The sequence below is a fragment of the Microtus pennsylvanicus genome, chromosome 8, assembly GCF_037038515.1.
Source record: "Microtus pennsylvanicus isolate mMicPen1 chromosome 8, mMicPen1.hap1, whole genome shotgun sequence".
Taxonomy (NCBI): Eukaryota; Metazoa; Chordata; class Mammalia; order Rodentia; family Cricetidae; genus Microtus; species Microtus pennsylvanicus.
In genome coordinates, this window is record NC_134586.1 from 52,776,869 (window position 1) to 52,797,379 (window position 20,511).

A 20,511-nucleotide genomic window follows, 5' to 3' on the forward strand; every position below is an offset into this window, starting at 1 on the left:
CCTCATCTGTCATTAAAGAAACTTTGTTGCAACAGATGGAAACCTCTTTCAGGAAATCACAACCAGTCAAAATGCTGATTATTTCCCTTTGTCCCAGTGGATACATCTACAAAACAAATCCTAAGGCTCAGGGAACATTGTACAAAGGGTGGAACGACTGTAAGAAAGACCCAGAGACCCAGAGGGTCGCAGAGTTAGCTATGAGACTGTGTCTCCTAGGAATGTCTCACCAACATGCCTGTCTAAACATGAGCTGGACCAGGACAACATTAGACATTTCAAAGTGGATGGAACGAAGGAGCCACGAAACCTCAGCCCTACACAAAGAACCATAGGCAGCTAAGGAATGCTCTCAGCAGAAGAAATAATTTTCCTCAGTGAAGCACACACCAAATGGTCACTCAGTGCAAGATGGTCAGCCCTGTAAACATGCATATATATAACATGAGGCAGTCTAAGCAGGTTATAATTAGGGGTGTGTGTGTGAGTGTGTGTGTGTGTGTGCGTGTGTGTGTGTGTGAATTTAACAACCATTGAGAAAAGAGGCTGTGGATTTGAATGAGACATGGAGAGGTGTATGGGAGTTTTTGGAGGGAGGAAAGGGATGGGAAAATGGTGTAACTGTATTAACATCTCGAAAAATAAATTAAGAAAATAGTTAGTACACAGTTCTTTGAATTAAAAACAAAACTGTTTCAAAGTAAGTGACACTTCTAGTGTTTGTAGTGTTCAATTCAAACCCTCGGACTAGTGATTTCTAGGAATAATGATTCACTTCGCAGTATAGTATTACCCAAGTTTGCCTTAGCTGCAGAGATGGGCGGAGCTTTAATCCTCCCTGAGTAATTGCTGTTCTGCCTGAAAGGACTGTTTGATGACACAGATGCGACCTAGGTGCTACTTTCTCTAAGTTAAACGGCCTAGTGCAGCTGGCTTTTCTGTAACAGATTCATTTGGTGGAACTCAAGAGCCTCGTTAATAAATGAATTTCCAACTTTGATGTGAAACTGTAGGAGGCAGAGTTCACTGTTTGCCTAGTACCATCCCCCCGCTGTCCCCCCCCCCCCGTCACCCTCACATTGAGAAGATAACATAATCAGCTATGTTAGTCCATGCCTACAATCCCAGTGTTCCAGCAGTGAAGGGCAAAAAATTGAAAGTGTGAGACGGGCCTGACACCCCTCACTAGGGGGACATCCAAAAAATAACACTCGCTCACACACAACACTGTCGATGTTGTCTTCATAAATTAAGAAAGATAGCCTGACCCACATAGAAGAACCTCTTGAGTATCAGAGTGTGTGTGTCAGGCACCCAGCTCCCCATCATTTTCATTCACTCAGTATTGTTAAATAAGAACAAGGAGAAAATAAGATGCAGGTTTAATTTTCCTTCAAGGAAAATAAGACCATTGAGTCGAAAAGGAAAAGAAAATCGCTTTTGCATGTTTTTGCTTATGTGGCCAGGTAGTCTGGAAACAACGAGCAAACTATAGATACTTAAGGTAAGAAGTAACCATTCAGGGCAAGTTTTAAGTGTTTCTATTAAAACCTAATTTAATACTTGGCTGATAATGAAGGCAGCTGGGAATGCATTTTATTAAGTTTTATTTTCTTAAGTAAAATACCAGTAGATAAAGAATTGTTCTTTTTTTTTCATGTGGAAAAGTACACCGAGCAAAATAAAAAATAAAGCATGCTTCTTTGTGGTAGAATAGACAGTCTTAATTGGGTTCAAGGTGTTTGTACGCATCACTCCCCTTTGAATAAGTCAGTTGTTGAGCTCCTGGCTCTTCAAGAATAAGCTCTTCTTGTTCTGATGTCCTTTTGTTTTTCAGAGCTGCCTGCTGGCTGGGAAAAGATTGAAGACCCTGTCTACGGTGTCTACTATGTAGAGTAAGTGCTCGTGGATAATCCACATCCCAGTGTTTACACTACTGTGCACTTATGTGCACGGTGCTGAACGTATCTTGGCAGTGTTACAAGTTTCAAAGTAAAAGTAACGATTTTATAATGAAAGAATTTAGTGAATAGGTCATCACTGAATCTGAAGAGATTCAGGAAGGATTTCAGTCCATGTGACTTTTGTTAGCTTCCACATCACCGAGACCCCATGTGCATGGCGGGTGCTCTGTGAGTACTAGTTGAAGGCCAGGATATGGGAGAGCCCATAAAAGAGCTGTGCGTTCTCAGAGGGGCCTTACTGCCCTACTTTCTTCATGCCTATCTGAACTTCGCAGTAATTACTTATTTATTCATTCTGCCTTTCTAAAAGGGTTAGACACATCTTAATAATTTATGAAATGTTACCAAGTATAAGAAGAAAATGGAAAACTGGGATGAGATGCAGGACCTGTTAATCTGTCCCCCTTGGCCTGTCCCCAGGAGTCTCGCCTCTTAGTGTGATCTCTTCACTATGGGCTTTATTTTACCATTGGACGTGTCCTTCGCCATTTTACTAAACCACTGATTAGCAGGATACTAGAAGTAAATCTTAAAAATAACCAAGAGGTAGAATACTGAAAACATATAAAGTGTATCTTTTCCTCTGAGAAAAATGAGAGATAACTAATACCGTTCCTTTGAACGAGACAAGTGCCATATAAATTTTGTATCACCATTATCCTTCCTGCCATGGTGAAGATAAAAGGCCTTCTTTCTCTTTCTCATGTTGCTGGCAATAAAAAGTCACTTGTATAATGCCCCTATAATAGGAGCATATTATGCAAAAATGTCAGGCCTCAATGAGATGCCAGCATTTTATTGTGAAGCAATTACAGGAGTTCAGTAAAGGAAGTGCCCTTGACCAGTACAAGCCATGCTTCCCTCTGCAGAACAGAAAGAGAAGTATCGTCATCAGAGACACAAGCAAAGCCATTTTTATTGACCCTAATAAAGTACATTTCCTCTCTGAGCTCCAAAGCTCTTTTATACAGGTGAATAGAGAGTCTTCTGCCAGGTGAGCCTGGGCTTTCTTTGGAACTCAGCTGCCTTGTGCATTTAGGAAGAAAGGAAGCGGCTGGGCACTCCTTTGAAGGGAAAACAAACCTGGCCCTGGGGAATAAGATGATAACTCAGGTCTGATTCTACGTTTTTTAATGCCTGGTCCAAAGGAATCATGAGGCAAATATCCTTTTAATAAGAATTAAATATAATCTGCCCACCCTACTTGATTAACCCTTTTTTGAAAATTAAGTCTGAATTTCAAAAGAGATAGTTGATGTTTTAAATAATAACATAATAGGGATATCCCCAAGCTTCTGATGAACTGCTATTTTGGCTTAAAAAGTATGTACATACATACATATGAAACCATCTGTATATGTATGTTTATGTACACTTAGCATAAATACTAACTAAATAAGGCTATCATTCGAAAGCGATGCATGCATGTGTGTATGTGTCTGTCTGTCTGTCTGCCTATCTATCTGTCTGTGTCTGTTTGTGTCTGTGTGTGCACCCTGGCCTTATTAGTTACATAGTCATCTAAAGTGTCTAGGCTTTTGTCACTTTGAACACATCACGTTTGCTTCGTTTGGCTATCTGTGGAGTATCTTTGTTTGAAAACAATGAAAGTTCTGCCCAGACAATGCTGAAGCATGCATGGGCAGCCCGTATATGGCGGCTCTGTAGTCTGTTTGTTTACAGGCTGTAATTTCAGGCTTTCCTCTTCGTCAGTCAGTTAAACATAGTTGAAACATGTTAGTGGAGTTCTTTTAACTTTATTCTTAGGCTTCTGTACACGGGGTGCTTCTGTGATCTCACCTACTCAAGGTCAACTGTTGGTTGAGGAGAAAAGTTACATGGGCAAGTTTTGAAATAACTATATCTAGGTGAGTGTGATTCTGGGCATGACGAGTTCTCCGTCCTTGCTGCTCCGTGAAGACCAACCAGGTCATAAAGCATGTTTGGCGCATCCATGCTTTCTGCACTGCCTGTCTATGAATCAGTTGATGGCCATCTCAGTCACCAGGGCAGCTGCACAGTACCGTATGCTGTGTTCACTTGTCACTTGCTTTACTTCATGGCAGTTGGAACATGCTGAAGTCGTGGGGAAGAAGTTCTTTAAGTGGCTTAGAAAAGAAAAGAAATGACCTGTGGAGATTGCTGGAGGCTCTGGTAAATTGTTGTTGTTAGTCTTTTCCTGCAAATGTTTTGTAAATTAAACTTCGTCATAGGTGTGAACAGCTGCAGAGGAAAATTACAGTTTATGTAGGACAGGATGTTAATCCTGGGCTCTGGTATCCATTGAGGGTCTCAGAACACATCCCCTATAAACAAGGAATTTCTGCTGCACAAATAGGAAAACAATTTGCCTTAGGACATTTGCTAGGAATTTCTAATAAGATGCATTCCCAACTGAATCCCTAATTCTTAGTGCACATCAGCAGCCAGTAAGGGAAACCGTGTTTTTTGCTTCTTATCTGAATATCCACGCCAGACCCTCTGTGTTGCTCCATTCCAGCCGAAGGGCTTTCTCTGCCTTTAGCTGTGGGAGTGAGTATTTCCTACCTGAAAACTGCTTTCCTTTCTTCCCAGCCACATCAACAGGAAGACACAATATGAAAACCCAGTCCTAGAAGCCAAAAGAAAGAAACAGCTTGAACAGCAGCAGCAGCAGCAGCAGCAGCAGCAGCAGCAGCCTCAGCCTCAACCACCACAGCCAGAAGGTCAGCTTCTTTGCTGGAGGCTTTTGCCTGGGCTGGGAATGTGGGGCAAAACCTAGGCACTGACACCCCCGTGTGGTCAGAGCTGGCCTTGATAACTGACTCTCTCCTCCTCTAGCTGCCCCTCCTTCCATAGCACACTGGAGCATGCTGCTGAAGGGGGCACCCCTGCGCAGGCACTCAGACCTAAGCTGTGCCTTAGAAAGGAGCTTAGCCTGCAAAGCTGGCTGGGCGGTGAAGAAATTTGGGCCCCCTGCAATATTTGCATGGCAATCCTTGTCAAAATCCAATGCCCCTGTAGCATTCTGACTTCCAGAGGAGCTTCTGGGCGCTGGACTCCTTTTTCATATTGGAAACCCTGCACAGAGGGATCAGAGCTGGTAATCCTGAGTGCTTCTAGGATGTTATGAATTCATATTTGTTATAGAAATAAAAACAACCCAGGAACAGAGTCCAGCATTACATTTCCCAGTACCTGTCCCAACCCATTCTCAGTTGTTTACTATGCAGAAATTTTCTGGTATATACAAATTGGAAATAGTAAAACCAAGATAAATTTGGAAATAACTATATCCCAGGTATATTTGAGCAACTTGTTGGGTTTTTTTTCCCCACTTTTTGTTTCTTAAACCTGCTTGAAGGTTTATTATAGTTAACCCATAGTTTAAATAGCTGAATAATGCATCATTTAATGTCTGTTTCTACTAATATGTGACCATTCATTTATTAATACTTAGGATTTTTCCTAATTTTTCATTACAGTTTTTAAATGATACCTTTATACCCTCAAAGTATAATGTATGATTATCAATTATGTGAATATGAAGTATAACACTTATGTTCCTACAATACTGAATATAAAATATATATGCATATATATTCAATTAAATCTATATGGTGAGGGAAATTGAACTCAGAACATCATGCATGCCAAACACTCAGTTGCTGAGCCACACTCCTAGCCCTGAACATAATCAAATATAGACCTTGAACTATAGGGCTAACCAAATGTTTCTATAAGTGGTCATATCACAAATGTTTTAGGATTAATGAGACATTTAGTTCCCATAATAACTACTCACCTTTATAATATGAAAATAGCGAATATAATAGGCATATCTGTGGGTCAATAAAGCTTCATTCGTGAGCACTAATGTGAATCTCATAATTTTCATGTAGGAGAAAATACTCAATTTTAAGCCTTTAAAAACATGAAAGATGTCCATGCCTTGTGTTTACATAGACGTAGCCGTTGAGCTCAATTTAGCTGATAAGCCATGGTTTACACCTGCTACTCTTAACGATGTGCTGTGGAGAGGGGCCTGCCTGCCTGCCTGCCTGCCAGCTGAAAATTCTCTGCCTTAGTCTCCTTTTTAATTTAAGAATAGCTTTAATTTATTTTTTTTCTTGAGATGATGAAACACAGTAGTCTCAGAAAATGTGTTTTGAGCCATGGGTGCATTCAGTTGGGTGTGTCAGCTGAGGGAAGGTGACTGCGGTCCATCTCCAGGGTCATTCACTGCAAGGTGGCCCTTGGCCTCCAACCTTCATGAGATTAGACTTGGGATCTGGCAGTGGCTTCCCTTTGGGTTTCCGAGAGAATGGAAGTTTGCTTCTCAGCAAAATGGTTTCATGGCCCACCCCTCATTGAGCCTGTAGAAGGTTCTTTCATATGTTGCTACATTCAGGTGGATTTATACTGCTACAGAAAGAAAGGAAAGAAAGGAAGGAAGGAAGGAAGGAAGGAAGGAAGGAAGGGAGGGAGGGAGGGAGGGAGGGAGGGAGGGAGGGAGGGAGGGAGGGAGGGAGGGGAGAAAACAATACAAAAACCCCTTATTTTCACTTAAAGCGTCTAAAGTTGAGTTTTTACCAGTTATGTCATATTTCCTTACCTGAAGATCAGACGTGAGAGAGAAAGATCTTGCCGTCTTCACCACAAAGGGAGGTCGGTCGGCTGCTTCTCTTGCTCCCCACCTGCTATTGATTCATTGCTCTGGCTTTTACTGAGAAGATAAACGGTGCAGCTGTTGAGAGACAGCCCAGGAAACAGCTTCTTTTCTTTCTTGTAGAATGGACAGAAGATCATGCGTCCCTTGTGCCTCCTGTCGCGCCCTCCCATGCCCAGAGCAATCCGGAGCCAGCCAGGGAAGCTCCACTTCAGGGTAATGTGGCGTCTTGATTGCATGGTAGTTGGAGCTCTAGCGTCTCACTGTTTAATTTCTTCATTACATTGATTGTGTGCGTGTGTGTGTGTGTGTGTGTGCCACCCCCATACTCATCCCACATAACACATGTGAAGGTCAAAGTGCAGCTTGAACAAATTAGTTCTCTCTTCTACCACCTGGGGCATATGGCTTGACGTGGAGCACCTTTGCCAAGCTATCTTGCTAGTCCTAAAGTCTCATTTTAAAAATTAAGTCTGCAGCCGGGCGTTGGTGGCTCACGCCTCTAATCCTAGCACTCGGGAGGCAGAGGCAGGTCTCTCTGTGAGACCAGCCTGGTCTACGAGAACTAGTTCCAGGACAGCTTGGGCTGTGACACAGAGAAACCCTGTTTCAAAAAACCAACGAAAAAAATAAAAATGAGGTTTGTTGATTCCTAAGCTTCAGTGCTCTCGACACTTCTGGCTAGATAATTCTTTGTAAAGGAGACTGTCTTCAGCACTTACTAAGTGTGATCCCCTATCCACTTGACTTCAGGAGCATACACCCACCTCCTGCTGGTACCATGATAATCTGAAAGATGCCTAGACGTTGTTAGATGCCCCTCAGGAGTAGAACCACCCCAGGGTTGGGAATGAGTGATTCAGAGACCAAAATATTTTTTAAATTGGGTGTCCGATATTTTGAGGTTCCAGGCAACACATTTGCTTTTGAGTAGTATTTTCTTCTAAGTGTAAATAACTTTATCTTAAAAGTCCTTCCCTGCTGCTGTCTTGCTTTGGTGTGTCCTCCAGCATTTACATGGGTCTTACTTTTATTTATAACCTTAGCCTCTTCAAAAGAATCATTCATAATTTGGGTTCTTGAGCCTTGCTATAGTCAGGCCTTATTACTCTTCGGTGATGGAAGACAGGCAGCTTGTCTGGGGTTGCTTGCTTTTGTTTTTGGTTTGTTTGTTTGTTTGTTTGTTTGTTTTCAAATAAGAAAAGTAGAACCACATTGGATAGTGTTGCAGAACTGGAATGTTGGTAGTATGGAGCCTTGAAACCAGTGGGAAGTTGTCTCTAGTAGCTGATGTCATCATTAGATCATTATTAATATCTTTGAGAATACAACTATATTTTATTATGATAATGCTTTCCTAAAGATAGCCTGTAGTCTATAATAACTTAATTAATACCATCATTACTGTAGTGTCCTCAGCATTTCTTGGAATAGAAGATCCCTTCTTTGGCTCACGTCTTCTTGATTCACCTCTCATAGTAATTGAGTTGTACCAGCCTCATTGAATTGCCCTGAACCAGCCACATCATGGACCACTTTAAAGAGTTACATAGTCTCAGACGTCTGTGCCGCTGCGTCTGTGCCGCTGTCTTGTCTTCTCACTCTTTGACTTACCCCTGCTTCCTGTCATTCACTCTTCACTTTTCTGCACTTGTCATTTATGGAACTAAACAGTGTAATTAGTGTTCATTGGTGCTGTGTTATTTCACAGTATTTTCTTCATTAAGCTTTAAATCCATGGAGGCATGAGACTAGGAGTTTGTTTGTCTTGTTAATCCCCAATCAGGTAGAACCCCTTGATAGGTATTTTCTGTTGAAATTACAGTACTACTGAGTGAAACAGTGTGTATCTATGCATACATGTGCATATTTTTGTTGAGTGTTGGCTCATGTTCTTAAAAAAGAATTGTTTTAAGAGATGAAATACACTAAAAATTGAAATGTACAGGACATGGATTACCATGTGCCTAAAGCACATCTAAGACTACACATGGCCTTTGTCCGTGTGTTTCATCCCAGTCTCCCTGCTTTTTTGGTTTTGTTTGAGGCGTGTTCTTACTCTATAGCTCTGGATGGCTTGGAACTAGCTGCATACACTAGGCTGGCCTCAAACTCACAGAGATCCTCCTATCTGCCTCCTCTGGGCTGGCGTTAAAGGCGAGAACCATTAGGCCTAGATCCATGGTGTCTCAGGCAGCTGCTCTACTACTGAGCCATACTCATGGACTTTGGATTATTTTTCTTTATCTTCTTTAGTCCTGTTGAACCTGACGGTGGGCTGAGACAGTCCAGGTCCACTGAATTCTCCACAGATTTAGCCATTCTCATAGCCAACCTACAGTGAGGCCTTCCTGTCGAGCCTCATCCTGCAGACACAGTCTTTGGAGTATAACTAACACCAAAGAAACACATTGACGCCCGGTCTCATCTCTCTAAGCTGGGAGTGTAGTAAACTTTTAGACTTGAGTCTCGTGGTTTATAACCAGGTTACCAGCCTGCCGCTCACACATCCTAGTTTTGCACATTATCTAGTTGTGATGGTAGATTAAGAAGCCATCTTACGACTTGACTTGGTGGTTAATTTTTAAACCAAATTCTCCCATGACTGACTTTACTTCCCAGCAACTGGTCATTTTGTAAATGTTCTTGGACAGACTCTCCAGCTTCCAGATTGGGTTTGGGGATGGACTTCTGTAGCTTCTTCTCCCCGCTGGACCCATCTTCCAGCTTTATGATGACTGATTTATTGAACCATATTGCATACCAGGTCCCCCCTCTAAGCCCTTCATGCCCATGATCCATTTTGGTTGTTCTTAATAACCCTTGTGTGAAATTGGTACCATCTCTGTTTCTCTTTAGATGTACCACACTCAAATAGAAAGAGAGGCTTGCCACGAAGTAGTAGAACATACATATAAATGCCATTGTCATTAGGAATCGATGAACTTCTGGCTCATAACTTTTTATCATTTTACTTTTGTGGGGGACTTTATTTCCTGAGTTAAGCTCTACTGTTTAGTACAGTGTCACTGGTTACATATTATCATTTAGGTTTAAATTAGCTGCAACTGAAAAAAAAATTGAAATTTTTTGGCCATTAGCCTTATGTCAAGGCTTTGATATCTCCTTACATGGTGTAGTGGCTGCCATATAGATCGGTGTAAATGCTCAGGATTCCCAATGCTGCACTAAGTAATGGTAGAAGCTTCCAGTGTAGAGAATCCAAGTACCAGAGTCTAGTTCTGACCTGGCAGAGAATACTTAAGGGTAGTTCAAGGGCAGAGTTCTGAACCCAAACCAAAAGATCCTCATTCAGTAGTCATAGGGTAAGCCTAAATTGAGTATGTTTTTAATAGACATTCGAGTGAGTTTGTAGATACACAACCAAGAAATTGGTGTCTCAACAGAAGGCGTAGACCACAGAGCAGCAACCAAGAATATCAAATCTCCATTCTTGTGGGAGAAAATAATTCCTAACCCATGAATCACCCATACCTAAAACATAATAAAATGTGCATTAATACAAAATTCTGATATTGTCTCTGTAGCTAAAATTCAGGTAAGCTATGTGGTGCATTTTCTAACTTTGCCCATAATAAAAAGCAAAGGTACCAGTACCTGGCCACTTCTTTTCATCATTCTCAGGATCTTGCTGGATCTGTTCATTGTGTCCTTCTTTAGCCATTCAGTCCTTAGACAGAAATTGTTAGAGCACCTCCTACATATCACAGTACTCGAATTCTAAGCCCCAAATCTGCAAGTGAGTCTCTCGGAGCATGTAGTCTACTGAGTTTAGAACATGCGTAGTGCTTCTTCTGCACGGGCACAGTAAGCCAAGCCAGTCAGTGAGATGTGTACTGTGTTAGAGCACTCAACTCTCAGGACAAAAATAAAGCGGGAAGGGGGGGCCTGGAAACGTTGCACCGTTTAATAATGTTGTCCATGAAAGTCTCACTGAGAAGTCAGTAGCTGTTGAGGTCTCTGCATGGCTAAAATGTGTACCCCTCAAGCTCTCTAGAGTCCTGTCAGCCTCTTCTGTAAGACCTAGGCCATTTGACTTCCATAGCCCAAAGTGAATTTCGGAGCCCATTTTCCCTGTCTTCGACTTTTCACCCGGTAATTGTCCTGGGAGCTGTCTCCCAGAAGTCTTTGCTGGAGGTGCCATCCTCCTCCCCACACCTTGGCAAATGACTGTGCCTGGCAAATGCTGCCAAATCTTGCCTCTCTTTAACCACAGTTACAGGGCTGCCATTTGTTGAGTTTCCAATAAGCCTTGGACTGACTGCACTGGAGAGGTTTGTGAGCAGACCTCTGACTATAGCCAATTTGAAGGAGCCTTCTTTGTAAGAGCCAGAGACTTTTTAAAATATGCAATTAAAATTTGTGTGTGTGCCCAGAGACCTTTTTAAGCCTTTTAGTTATAGCTAACCAAAAATAACTTTTCTAACTGGCTGCCAAGGCTGCTAAGTGCAAAGGCATGGGGTAGCTTCTTTTTCTCCCTTTTAAAAGAATGTATTTCGATAGAAAAGAAATAGAGCAGATGAGGGGGGTGTAGCAAGGGCAGAGTATAGCAAATGAAATTAGGAACGAGGCAAATGGCTGCTGCTTGGGATAACCCGAGAAATTCCAACGAGCTTCTTGGATGCAGAGAAAGACTTAGTAAGGCCTGAATACTGCTTTGTGAATTAGTTCTGAAATGCTACTTTTTTGTTTAATTTTATTTTGAGATTGTCATACATGAGTATTCTATCTAAATCATTTCCATTCCGCCTTCCTTGTCCCCCTCCATTTCCTCCCATGTCCCCAACTACCTCTCAAATTCATGACCTCTTCTTCTTTCATCATCATCATCATTATTACATCTATACATAGATACAACCTATTGAGTCCATTTAGTGTTACTTACGTGTACACTTGTTTAAAAGACTGACAATATAGGATTGGATAACTTATCAGGAGCTTGTACTTGAAGAACACTGAGCCTTTCTTTTCCTCCCCCTTCTTTTTCCTCTCCCCACCTTCTCTCTACAATCATGGATTGCCTGTAGCCCTAGAAGTAGGCCTTTCAGAATTTCCTGTATCACATTTGCATGTTAGCTGGTGTTGTCAATGTGCCCATCTTGTTTAGACAACCATATTGTTGAGATTTCACAAGTGTAACTTTCTGTCATAAGCAGAAAGCATTCATCAGCATCAGGGGTCTTGGTCATCTCTGCTCCTCCTCCCTGATAGTTACTGAACCTTAGAGATAGAGTTGTGTTGTATATATCTGTTGGAACTAGGAATCACAAGGTCATTTATTCTCTGCATTTTGACCAGTTGTGGATTTGATTTTTCTAATAGTCTCAATCTGTGCCTAAAATTGTTGAGTGAAAAGATATCTACTTTCTCTGTACAAAAGGGTAAGTATCTAGAATATAGTTAGAAATTATTGGCTTAGGAAGATAACAATGGTGGATTCTCCTTCAGGGTCTGTGATCTAATCAGCCATTAGGAAGTTGGCTAGGTGACAATAACAGGCATGGATTCCTCCTATTGAATGTGTCTTAAATCCAAAAAGACAGTTTGTTCAATAGACCCAAGATAAAAGTGCCAGCATCACACCTGGGGATATCTTGCCAGGCTAGTCACTGTTGTGGCTCATAGGCTTCACAGCTAGGCAGGATTAGTGACCACCTTGCTCCGTTGGCAGCTTACATAGCACCTTCAGATACTTTAAAAGCCAGTCCTCAGAGAGGGCCCTTCCAGGGCACTTCTAGATCCATTCTTTCAAGTTATATGATCAAAGCAAGTGTTGTCTTCAGCAGTAGGGACCTACCTTAAAGTTCTGGGAGTCAGTCAAGGTCACTGCCAATAGCCTGAATGGTTTAAGGGCATCTCTTATAATCTTCTGACCAACAGTATGGTTAAAAACTAAAACTAAAGTTTCTGTTCAGTTGGTCCTACGCATAGAAGCCATGTCCATGTAGCGCATTATAGTAAACACTGCAAAATAGAAAAGAAAACCATGGTACAAAGCAAAGACCAGCTGCTTCCTTGAAGGAGGCTGTGGCAGCCCAGTAGCTGTAAACCATGCTGTAATTGAGGAAGAAAGTCATAATCCTGAGACTGTTTTTTTGTCTTCTTCCCTTTTCTTTTGGACCTGGAAGATGACATGCCTGAGATTGAGCTGTAACGGAGAGAATGCCCTGTGTTTCCGACACACTAGTTTGGATTTCTGTACCGCACACCTCTAAGCTAGCACTTGGGAGGTGGAGGCAGGAAGATCAGAAGTTCAAAGTCATCTGTGTTTGTATAAGAGGCTGGAGGCTAGCTTGGGTTACATGAAACCCTATCTTGAAAGAAAGATATCCTCTATGTATGATAATATGATTATGACATCCACCTCCTAAACAGAGTGTACAGGAGCACTCTCATTCCTACAATCAAGAAAAGAGTTGGGGTTTTTTTGTTTTTTTTTTTTTTAAATCAAATGTCTTTTTTTTTCTATTTTATTTATTTATTTATTATGTATACAATATTCTGTCTGTGGGTCTGCCTGCAGGCCAGAAGAGGGCACCAGATCTCATTTCAGATGGATGTGCGCCACCATGTGGTTGCTGGGAATTGAACTCAGGACCTTTGGAAGAGCAGGCAATGCTCTTAACCACTGAGCCATCTCTCCAGCCCCAAGAAAAGAGTTTTAAAATGTATTTATGAATGTGTGTGTGTGTATTTGTGTGTGTATACACTTCATGTATGTGCAGGTGCCCATAGGGAACAGAAGAGGCTATCAGATTCCCTAGAGTTGGACTTACAGTGGTTGTGGACTACCTGATGTGATGCTGAAAACCAAACTTGGGTACCCAGGAAGAGCAGCAAGTGCTCTTAACTACTAGTCATCTCTCTGGTCCCAAAGAGGCCCCATCTATATCCATAGCCTCAAGCCATGCTCTTGAACAGCTGTCTGCATTGTCTCCTAGCATCCTTGGTTCATTCACAGGTATACTGACAGTGAATTTCCTTGTGTTTCTCTCCTTCTAATCTAAACCAGGCAAACCCTTTTTTACAAGAAACCCTTCTGAGTTAAAAGGCAAGTTCATTCACACGAAGCTACGGAAAAGCAGCCGTGGCTTTGGCTTCACAGTGGTTGGAGGGGACGAACCTGATGAGTTCCTGCAGATCAAGAGCCTCGTCCTAGATGGTCCTGCTGCCCTGGATGGCAAGATGGAGACAGGTGAGTTCACATGGCCATAGCATGTTCCATGTGGTGAGGCCTCTGCCCACATCTGAACAAGGGCATCATGATTCCTTTATGTGTGTCCTTTATATACCTTGCAATGAGCTAGATCCCTCTCTTACAACACCCCCTACCCCCAGTCCACATGAAAACCTTTGAAGCTTCTTTGACTTTAGAAACCTGTTACAGTGCTATTGCATATAGTAAAGCAGTAATTTACTAAAAATGTAGATCCACTTGAATAAATGAATTCTAAACTTAGAACTCCAGTGTTCTTTCAAGGATTATTATATTGTCATTTAGCCCAGAAGACACATATGCTAAAAGAAAGGTTTATTATCAGTTAAATAGCCAATCTGGTTTTGGCAGGTGGTCACTCCACCCCCACCCTGTTTCATTCAGATTCATATTGAAGGTACAGAAGAACTAAAATTTCAAAAAGATTGGTCAGCAAGAGGAAAGCATATATGTTCATGTAAGATGAGTTTAGAACAGGATCTAATGGTTTGTAATGCCGGCACTCGGATAGCTATGGAGCTGCAGAGTGAGACCTTGTCTACGAAACTGCCTCCCTAAACACAAAGGATGAGTCAGATGTGACACAGGGCCCTCAACAGTAAACAGCAGCCCAAAGATGATGTTTAGCACAAGGCACAGTGAACAGACTAGGTTATAAGAATGTGACAGGGGCACACGGGCTTAGGCTAGAGCAGCGAAGTCAGTAGAAGAGGAGAGAGGTGACTGGGAAGTCACATATGGTTTAACAAGGTCAGTGTGCATCAACTTCTCCTAGGGCTGGTTGCTTATCCGTAGTAACCAGGATATACCCAGGTAAGAATGCTACTTCTCGTGTGGGAAGAACATCGTCTATGCGGAGTTCTCGGGAGGAAATAAAATAGAGTTCCTCTTTCAAGCATCTTTGGCTCCAAACAGGCCTATAGTGACGAATCTTAGGTGGTGGGCTCTAAACATTAGGAGAATATGACTGTCACAACAGTTTTTGGTGCTGGGTTTTGACCTTCATGCTCTTGCCTCTTACAGGGGATGTGATTGTCAGCGTGAATGACACCTGTGTTCTGGGACACACACATGCTCAAGTTGTAAAAATCTTCCAGTCCATTCCTATTGGTGCCAGTGTGGACCTTGAACTCTGCAGAGGTTATCCATTGCCTTTTGACCCGGATGACCCCAATACAAGTTTAGTGACCTCGGTGGCCATTTTGGACAAAGAACCAATTATTGTTAATGGACAAGAGACCTATGATTCACCAGCAAGCCACAGTAGTAAAACAGGCAAAGTCAGCAGCATGAAGGATGCCAGGCCAAGCAGCCCTGCCGACGTGACTTCCAACAGTTCTTATGGTTATCCCAATGACACGGTCTCTTTGGCTTCTTCCATAGCCACGCAGCCGGAGCTGATAACTGTTCATATAGTCAAAGGGCCAATGGGCTTTGGCTTTACCATTGCAGATAGTCCCGGTGGGGGCGGCCAAAGAGTGAAACAGATTGTTGACAGTCCCCGCTGCAGGGGCCTCAAGGAAGGGGATCTTATCGTGGAAGTGAATAAGAAGAACGTGCAGGCCCTGACGCACAACCAAGTCGTGGACATGCTAATCGAGTGTCCAAAGGGAAGTGAGGTCACACTGTTGGTGCAGCGAGGAGGTACGTAGGTCGATTTTCTTCTTTGCTTTTGGAATCTGAGGTGCGTCGGTTGGCTTACTAGTCTTCAACTACCTGGCGGTGTTTTGTTTCTTCATTTGAAGATTTGTTGTTCTTTTTCTCCTTTTTGAGACACTGAAAGTTGAACCCCGGGCCTTCAGCATGGTAGGCAAGCAGTGTGCCAGCAGGCCATACACCCAGGCCTGGATCACTTTCACCTACTTACTTGAAAATACTTGGCAAATATCTGTGGGTTGCTTTCAACACTCTTCACAGTCAAGTTTCTGTATTATTTTGCATACACTGAATTAGAGTGATTCTGTCAAACGGATCCTGGTTCTTTTAAAAATAAGTAAGATTTGTCTTTTAAAAGCAAGGAAGATTTTTCTTGTAAGACTCCTGGCCCTGACCGCAGAGGCTGAACCGTGTGCCCCTGAGGCCGCTCTCCCAGCCTCAGTTCTTACTGCTGTTCTGCTGTTCCCCAGGATGGTAGCCACACTGGCTTTGTCCTTTCCTGCCTCAGGACCTTTCTAGTTCCCTGGCTCGGTTTCTCACAGTTCTCTCCCTAGGGAGTTATCTGTCTCGCTGTCTAAATTGACCTCTGGCACGTCTACAGCATTTCTCGTCTATCGACCGGGACCGTGATTGTATTTCTCACTGCCGGCATTATTAACTATTGTCATGAGCCATTATTTTATACTTTTATTTTCTTTCTTTTTCTTTCCCGGGAACATAATAAGCCAGCACGCACATCTGCGTATTGTTGTCCGTTAGCCCTAGCATTTAGCACACCTGACTCCTTTCAGAGTGATGCTGTAGAACCCACATCATCTTCGTCTCAACAGTAAGCTTCCTTCTTTCTTTTTCCTTCCCTAAGCTTCCCATTTTCTTCCTCATCCACACTCCCAGTATTTGTTAATTTCAAATTAAGAAGTACTCAGTATTGAAATGTCTCACTCCTGGACTGTGAACTTGTAACTAGTTGTAGCTCATTGATGGTTCCCCCGGTCCTCCCCAGACCAACATTTCATACTTATAGTTGAGTCCTTGGAAAGGATCAGTTATGAAATGTGGTTTCCTTGTAACACGGGTGCTCACTTGAAACTGTGTATTGTGTGATCAAAGTGATTAGGGCCATTAGAGGAAATCCAGAACATAGCACAACGCTGAGTTGGTTAACATGTTCTTCTAACTTCATCAAAACCATTGTGCAGGCCTGGTGTGATGGCGCACTTGGTAGACAGAGGCAGGTGGATCTCTGTGAGTTCGAGGACAGCCAGAAATACATAGTGAGACCCCGTCTAAAATTTAAAACCATCGTGCAGACTGACTTGGCTCAACACTCCAGTACATTTTGAGGTCTCTTCTGATTCCAAGTGACTTTGGTTCATGTAGACAAACCGGTGAGTGTGCGCTCATGCATGTGTGCATGAGCGTTCTGATCTTTACCGTTCCCATGGGATGCAGGGAAGTGGCAGCTACTAATAGAGCCGAACTGTTCAGCCCACCTCTGGTTCTGCTGTCCCTAGTCCAGTGCTTTGCCAACGTACCTATGAACAATGTTGACTTTGCATACTTCTTCATGTGTTTGGCTGGTCCAGCAGGCATCTCTCTGATCCACCTCCTGTGCGTTTTACAGCCAGTTTCCTCTCTGAACTATTTTAATCCTTCTTTTCTATTGAGTGTATTATGCACTGGCCTTTTCCATCATTAGATTCACTTATAAAGGTACCAAAAAATAGCTTTATGATAATCTACTAACTCAATTCATAATGTACTTGCCTAAAATTGCAAAGGGTTGATTATAGAAATATATATACCCCCTTCTTGTTAACTAAGTGTATTTTAATTCCTGGGACTGTCTTTCCGTTGATGCTATTACATTTTATAACATTCATATGGAAAGATTCAGAATATATTGCCTCATTAGTCAACATCTACATGGTTTACTCTACAACCTGAGTAATTTAAAATCACTGTAACATCGACAGTCTGTAAAGTATGTCATACACCCTGTGCTTGATTTATGTGTAGGATGGGAAGTTTGTACATCTGCAGTTGGCAGGCCGTCGCCAGCTACTATTAATCTTTCTCAAAAGCATAAAAATACATTTGGTTGTGCCATGCATTAGTTGTTTGCTTTGGAGCTGACATTTAATCATCCTTCCCTGTGGTGGGGGTGGAAGGAGAATGTTTGATGAAGAAACAGGACAGCAGTTGGCTGAGATGAGAAAGTGAGCGGTCAGTTCACTGACTGCTCATAAATCTCATTTCTGTCATAGTTTCTGGTAAGCAGATTGATTCGCTCATTAAATCCACATCACCAATGATGCTCCGGCATCCATGTTGGAAGGATGGGGTTTCATATGCCTTATAAAATGGGTTTGGATGTTGGCAGCGTCTGTTTTAGTTCCTAAGCCCCATGTTCATTTTTGATGGTTGTCCTTATCAAGATTGGGTTAAATTGACGCTTTATTTTTAGTATTTTTATGTCTGTTACCTCCTTCCCATCAGTAGGTAAACAAGGTAAAGGATGAAATAGCTTTTGTTAATTTCTGGAGATAGTTTCTGGGTCTGGCTTGGATTTGCCAGGGTCATTCTCCCATAGGCGGGCTAGCTGAGACTATCACAGGTTGTCCCTGGCGTCTCAACTAGACCTCCTTCCTACTATTGCTTCAGGTGTCTGTTCTGCACAGCCCACCTTCTTGTGCTGTCTTCCTCAGCCTGCCCTTCTCTCCTCCTCCCTCTGCTGTCCAGACGAGAGAGTGTTTTCTTTCTGATACAACTTAAAATTGCATCAGTGTTTGTGGTCAGCAGTCTGCTGCCGAGTGCCGGCTTGAGTCTGTAGGCTTTCTTGAGGTTGGCAAATCATGCTAGCCAGTGGTGAATTAATCGGTTTTTGGTTTTTTTTTTTTCAACTTCAAAGCTTTATTGTACAGGATAGAGGGCCACACTTTAGCCTGCCCACCTCCAAACTTTTAAATTGCTATTGCTCTGAGATTCTGGTGACCTCCTTCATGATCTCCACTGGAGTTTGAAGAGAGTATAATCACCAAAGCTCAAAGTTTCCTTCCTTAAACACAGGCAGTATATTATATTACAGTTTATCTTTACGTTGAAGATGAAAACCACATTGGAATTTATGCACTAAAGAACTTGCCTGGTACAGGTTTTTCCGGGATGAATGGGAGCACTTCCTGTGTCGTCAGCACAGCACCTCTGCCCCACAGTGGACAAAGCCTTGTTTGCTGAGCTAATGCACACCTTTGTGCTTCTCTTTCAGAAGTAATTTTGTGTTGACTTGAAGAAGTTCGACAGTGTTTTGCTTTGCAACGGTAGTTTGTGAGTGTGGAGAATGTAGGCTGTGTTTTGGAGGGAAAGCGTCTATCTGAAAGAGAACTGAACGGGGTCTATCAAGAGTGAGCAGGCCTCTGGGTTAAGCTATGTCCTCACCATGCTACTCTTGCCCCAACATTCTTTTCTTCATCCAAAAAAGAAAAAGAGTGTTTTGAACTAGAGGATCTTTTGGGCTTCTGTTTCATGGAAGGAATGATTCCACTGTAATGGAGAAAAGACGGTAGAGTTGAAGCCAGAGGAAGAACATTTGACTTGAACCTGTCTTCACTTTTACTGTGTGTGTCTCTCACCTTTCCTTCGCTTAGTTCAGAATGTAACCAAAGAGAATGATTCTTGCCTGTTTGCATGCTGTAGATAAATAAGAAGTAACTGCTGGTGGCCTATCCATGGTGTTTTGCTAATATTGCCAGTTAGCAGAAATAACTGCTTACGTTAGCTTTTTATTAACAACAACCACAAAAGGAAAAAGGGAAAAGCAAAGCGAAGATGATCTTTAGCCAGAACTCAGTCTTAGTATCACTCTGTGATGCTTTCACATCTGCATTTTGTTTTATAAACTCCACTGTTGGTTTTTCGGTAAGTAACCAGCATTGTGAATGAAACCAGGCTCCTACCCTGTGATCCCTTCCGGCTTAAACTCCTTCTCAGATAGTTTGCATGCGTGTATATGTGGGTGGGTTAAGCTCCTAAAGCTAAAATTGTTTTCATTTTTGAATAATTTTCTAAAAGATATCTCTGGGTTTGTTGGTGGTGAGGATCAAGCCAAGGCCTCTTGCATGGCTGGGTGTGTTCACTGCTTCTAAGCCAAATCTTTCCCACTTGAGCTTCTGCAAGCAGCAGATGTCCCTGCCTTTGCTAAGAACCATTTCAACTCCCACCTTCTGCACTCTCCTGCTTCGGATAGAAGGAATGAATTGATTCTGAAGTCCTTGTCTTTGGTGGAGGTCGTCCCTGACTTCTGGTGATGACCACAGTAATGGAAGGGATGTCTGTTGGACGGTATATACAAACCATATCATACACAGAGTTCTCTTGTCAAGCCACTACGTTATTTTTAGAGTCTGATTCTTTTTTTAATTTTATTTATTTATTTATTGTTTTTTTTTTAAATTTATTTATTTATTAAGGATTTCTGCCTCCTCCCCACAACCGCCTCCCATTTCCTTCCCCCTCCCCCGATCAAGTCCCCCTCCCTCATTAGCCCAAAGAGCAATCAGGGATCCCTGACCTGTGGGAAGCCCAAGGACCGCCCACCTCTATCCAGGTCTCCTAAGGTGAGCATCCAAACTGCCTGGGCTCCCCCAAAGCCAGTACGTGCAGTAGGATCAAAAACCCACTGCGATTGTTCTTGAGTTCTCAGTATTCCTCATTGTCCGCTATGTTCAGCTAGTCCGGATTTATCCCATGCTTTTTCAGACCCAGGCCAGCTGGCCTTGGTGAGTTCCCGATAGAACATCCCCATTGTCTCAGTGTGTGGGTGCACCCCTCGCAGTCCTGAGTTCCTTGCTTGTGCTCTGTCTCCTTCTGCTCCTGATTTGGACCTTGAGATTTCTGTCCCGTGCTCCTCTGTCTCTGTCTCCTTTCATCGCCTGATGAAGGTTAATATTCAGGTTAAAGAAAGAATATTGTTTTGTTTTTCAAGTCAGGGTTTCTCTGTGTATAGC

The 20,511-nt window shown here is 42.5% G+C and overlaps 1 protein-coding gene across 37 annotated transcripts in view; it reads left to right on the plus strand.

The window, feature by feature from the left end:
* Magi1 (membrane associated guanylate kinase, WW and PDZ domain containing 1) overlaps positions 1-20,511 on the plus strand; it is a 625,393-nt gene that overhangs the window by 541,376 nt on the left and 63,506 nt on the right. For all 37 annotated transcript variants that reach the window (XM_075983419.1, XM_075983417.1, XM_075983421.1 and 34 more), the window contains 5 exons: positions 1,838-1,895; positions 4,539-4,669; positions 6,736-6,828; positions 13,646-13,828; positions 14,873-15,493. In XM_075983419.1, coding sequence (XP_075839534.1) covers positions 1,838-1,895; positions 4,539-4,669; positions 6,736-6,828; positions 13,646-13,828; positions 14,873-15,493 — 1,086 coding nt within the window. The remainder of the gene's footprint in view (positions 1-1,837; positions 1,896-4,538; positions 4,670-6,735; positions 6,829-13,645; positions 13,829-14,872; positions 15,494-20,511) is intronic.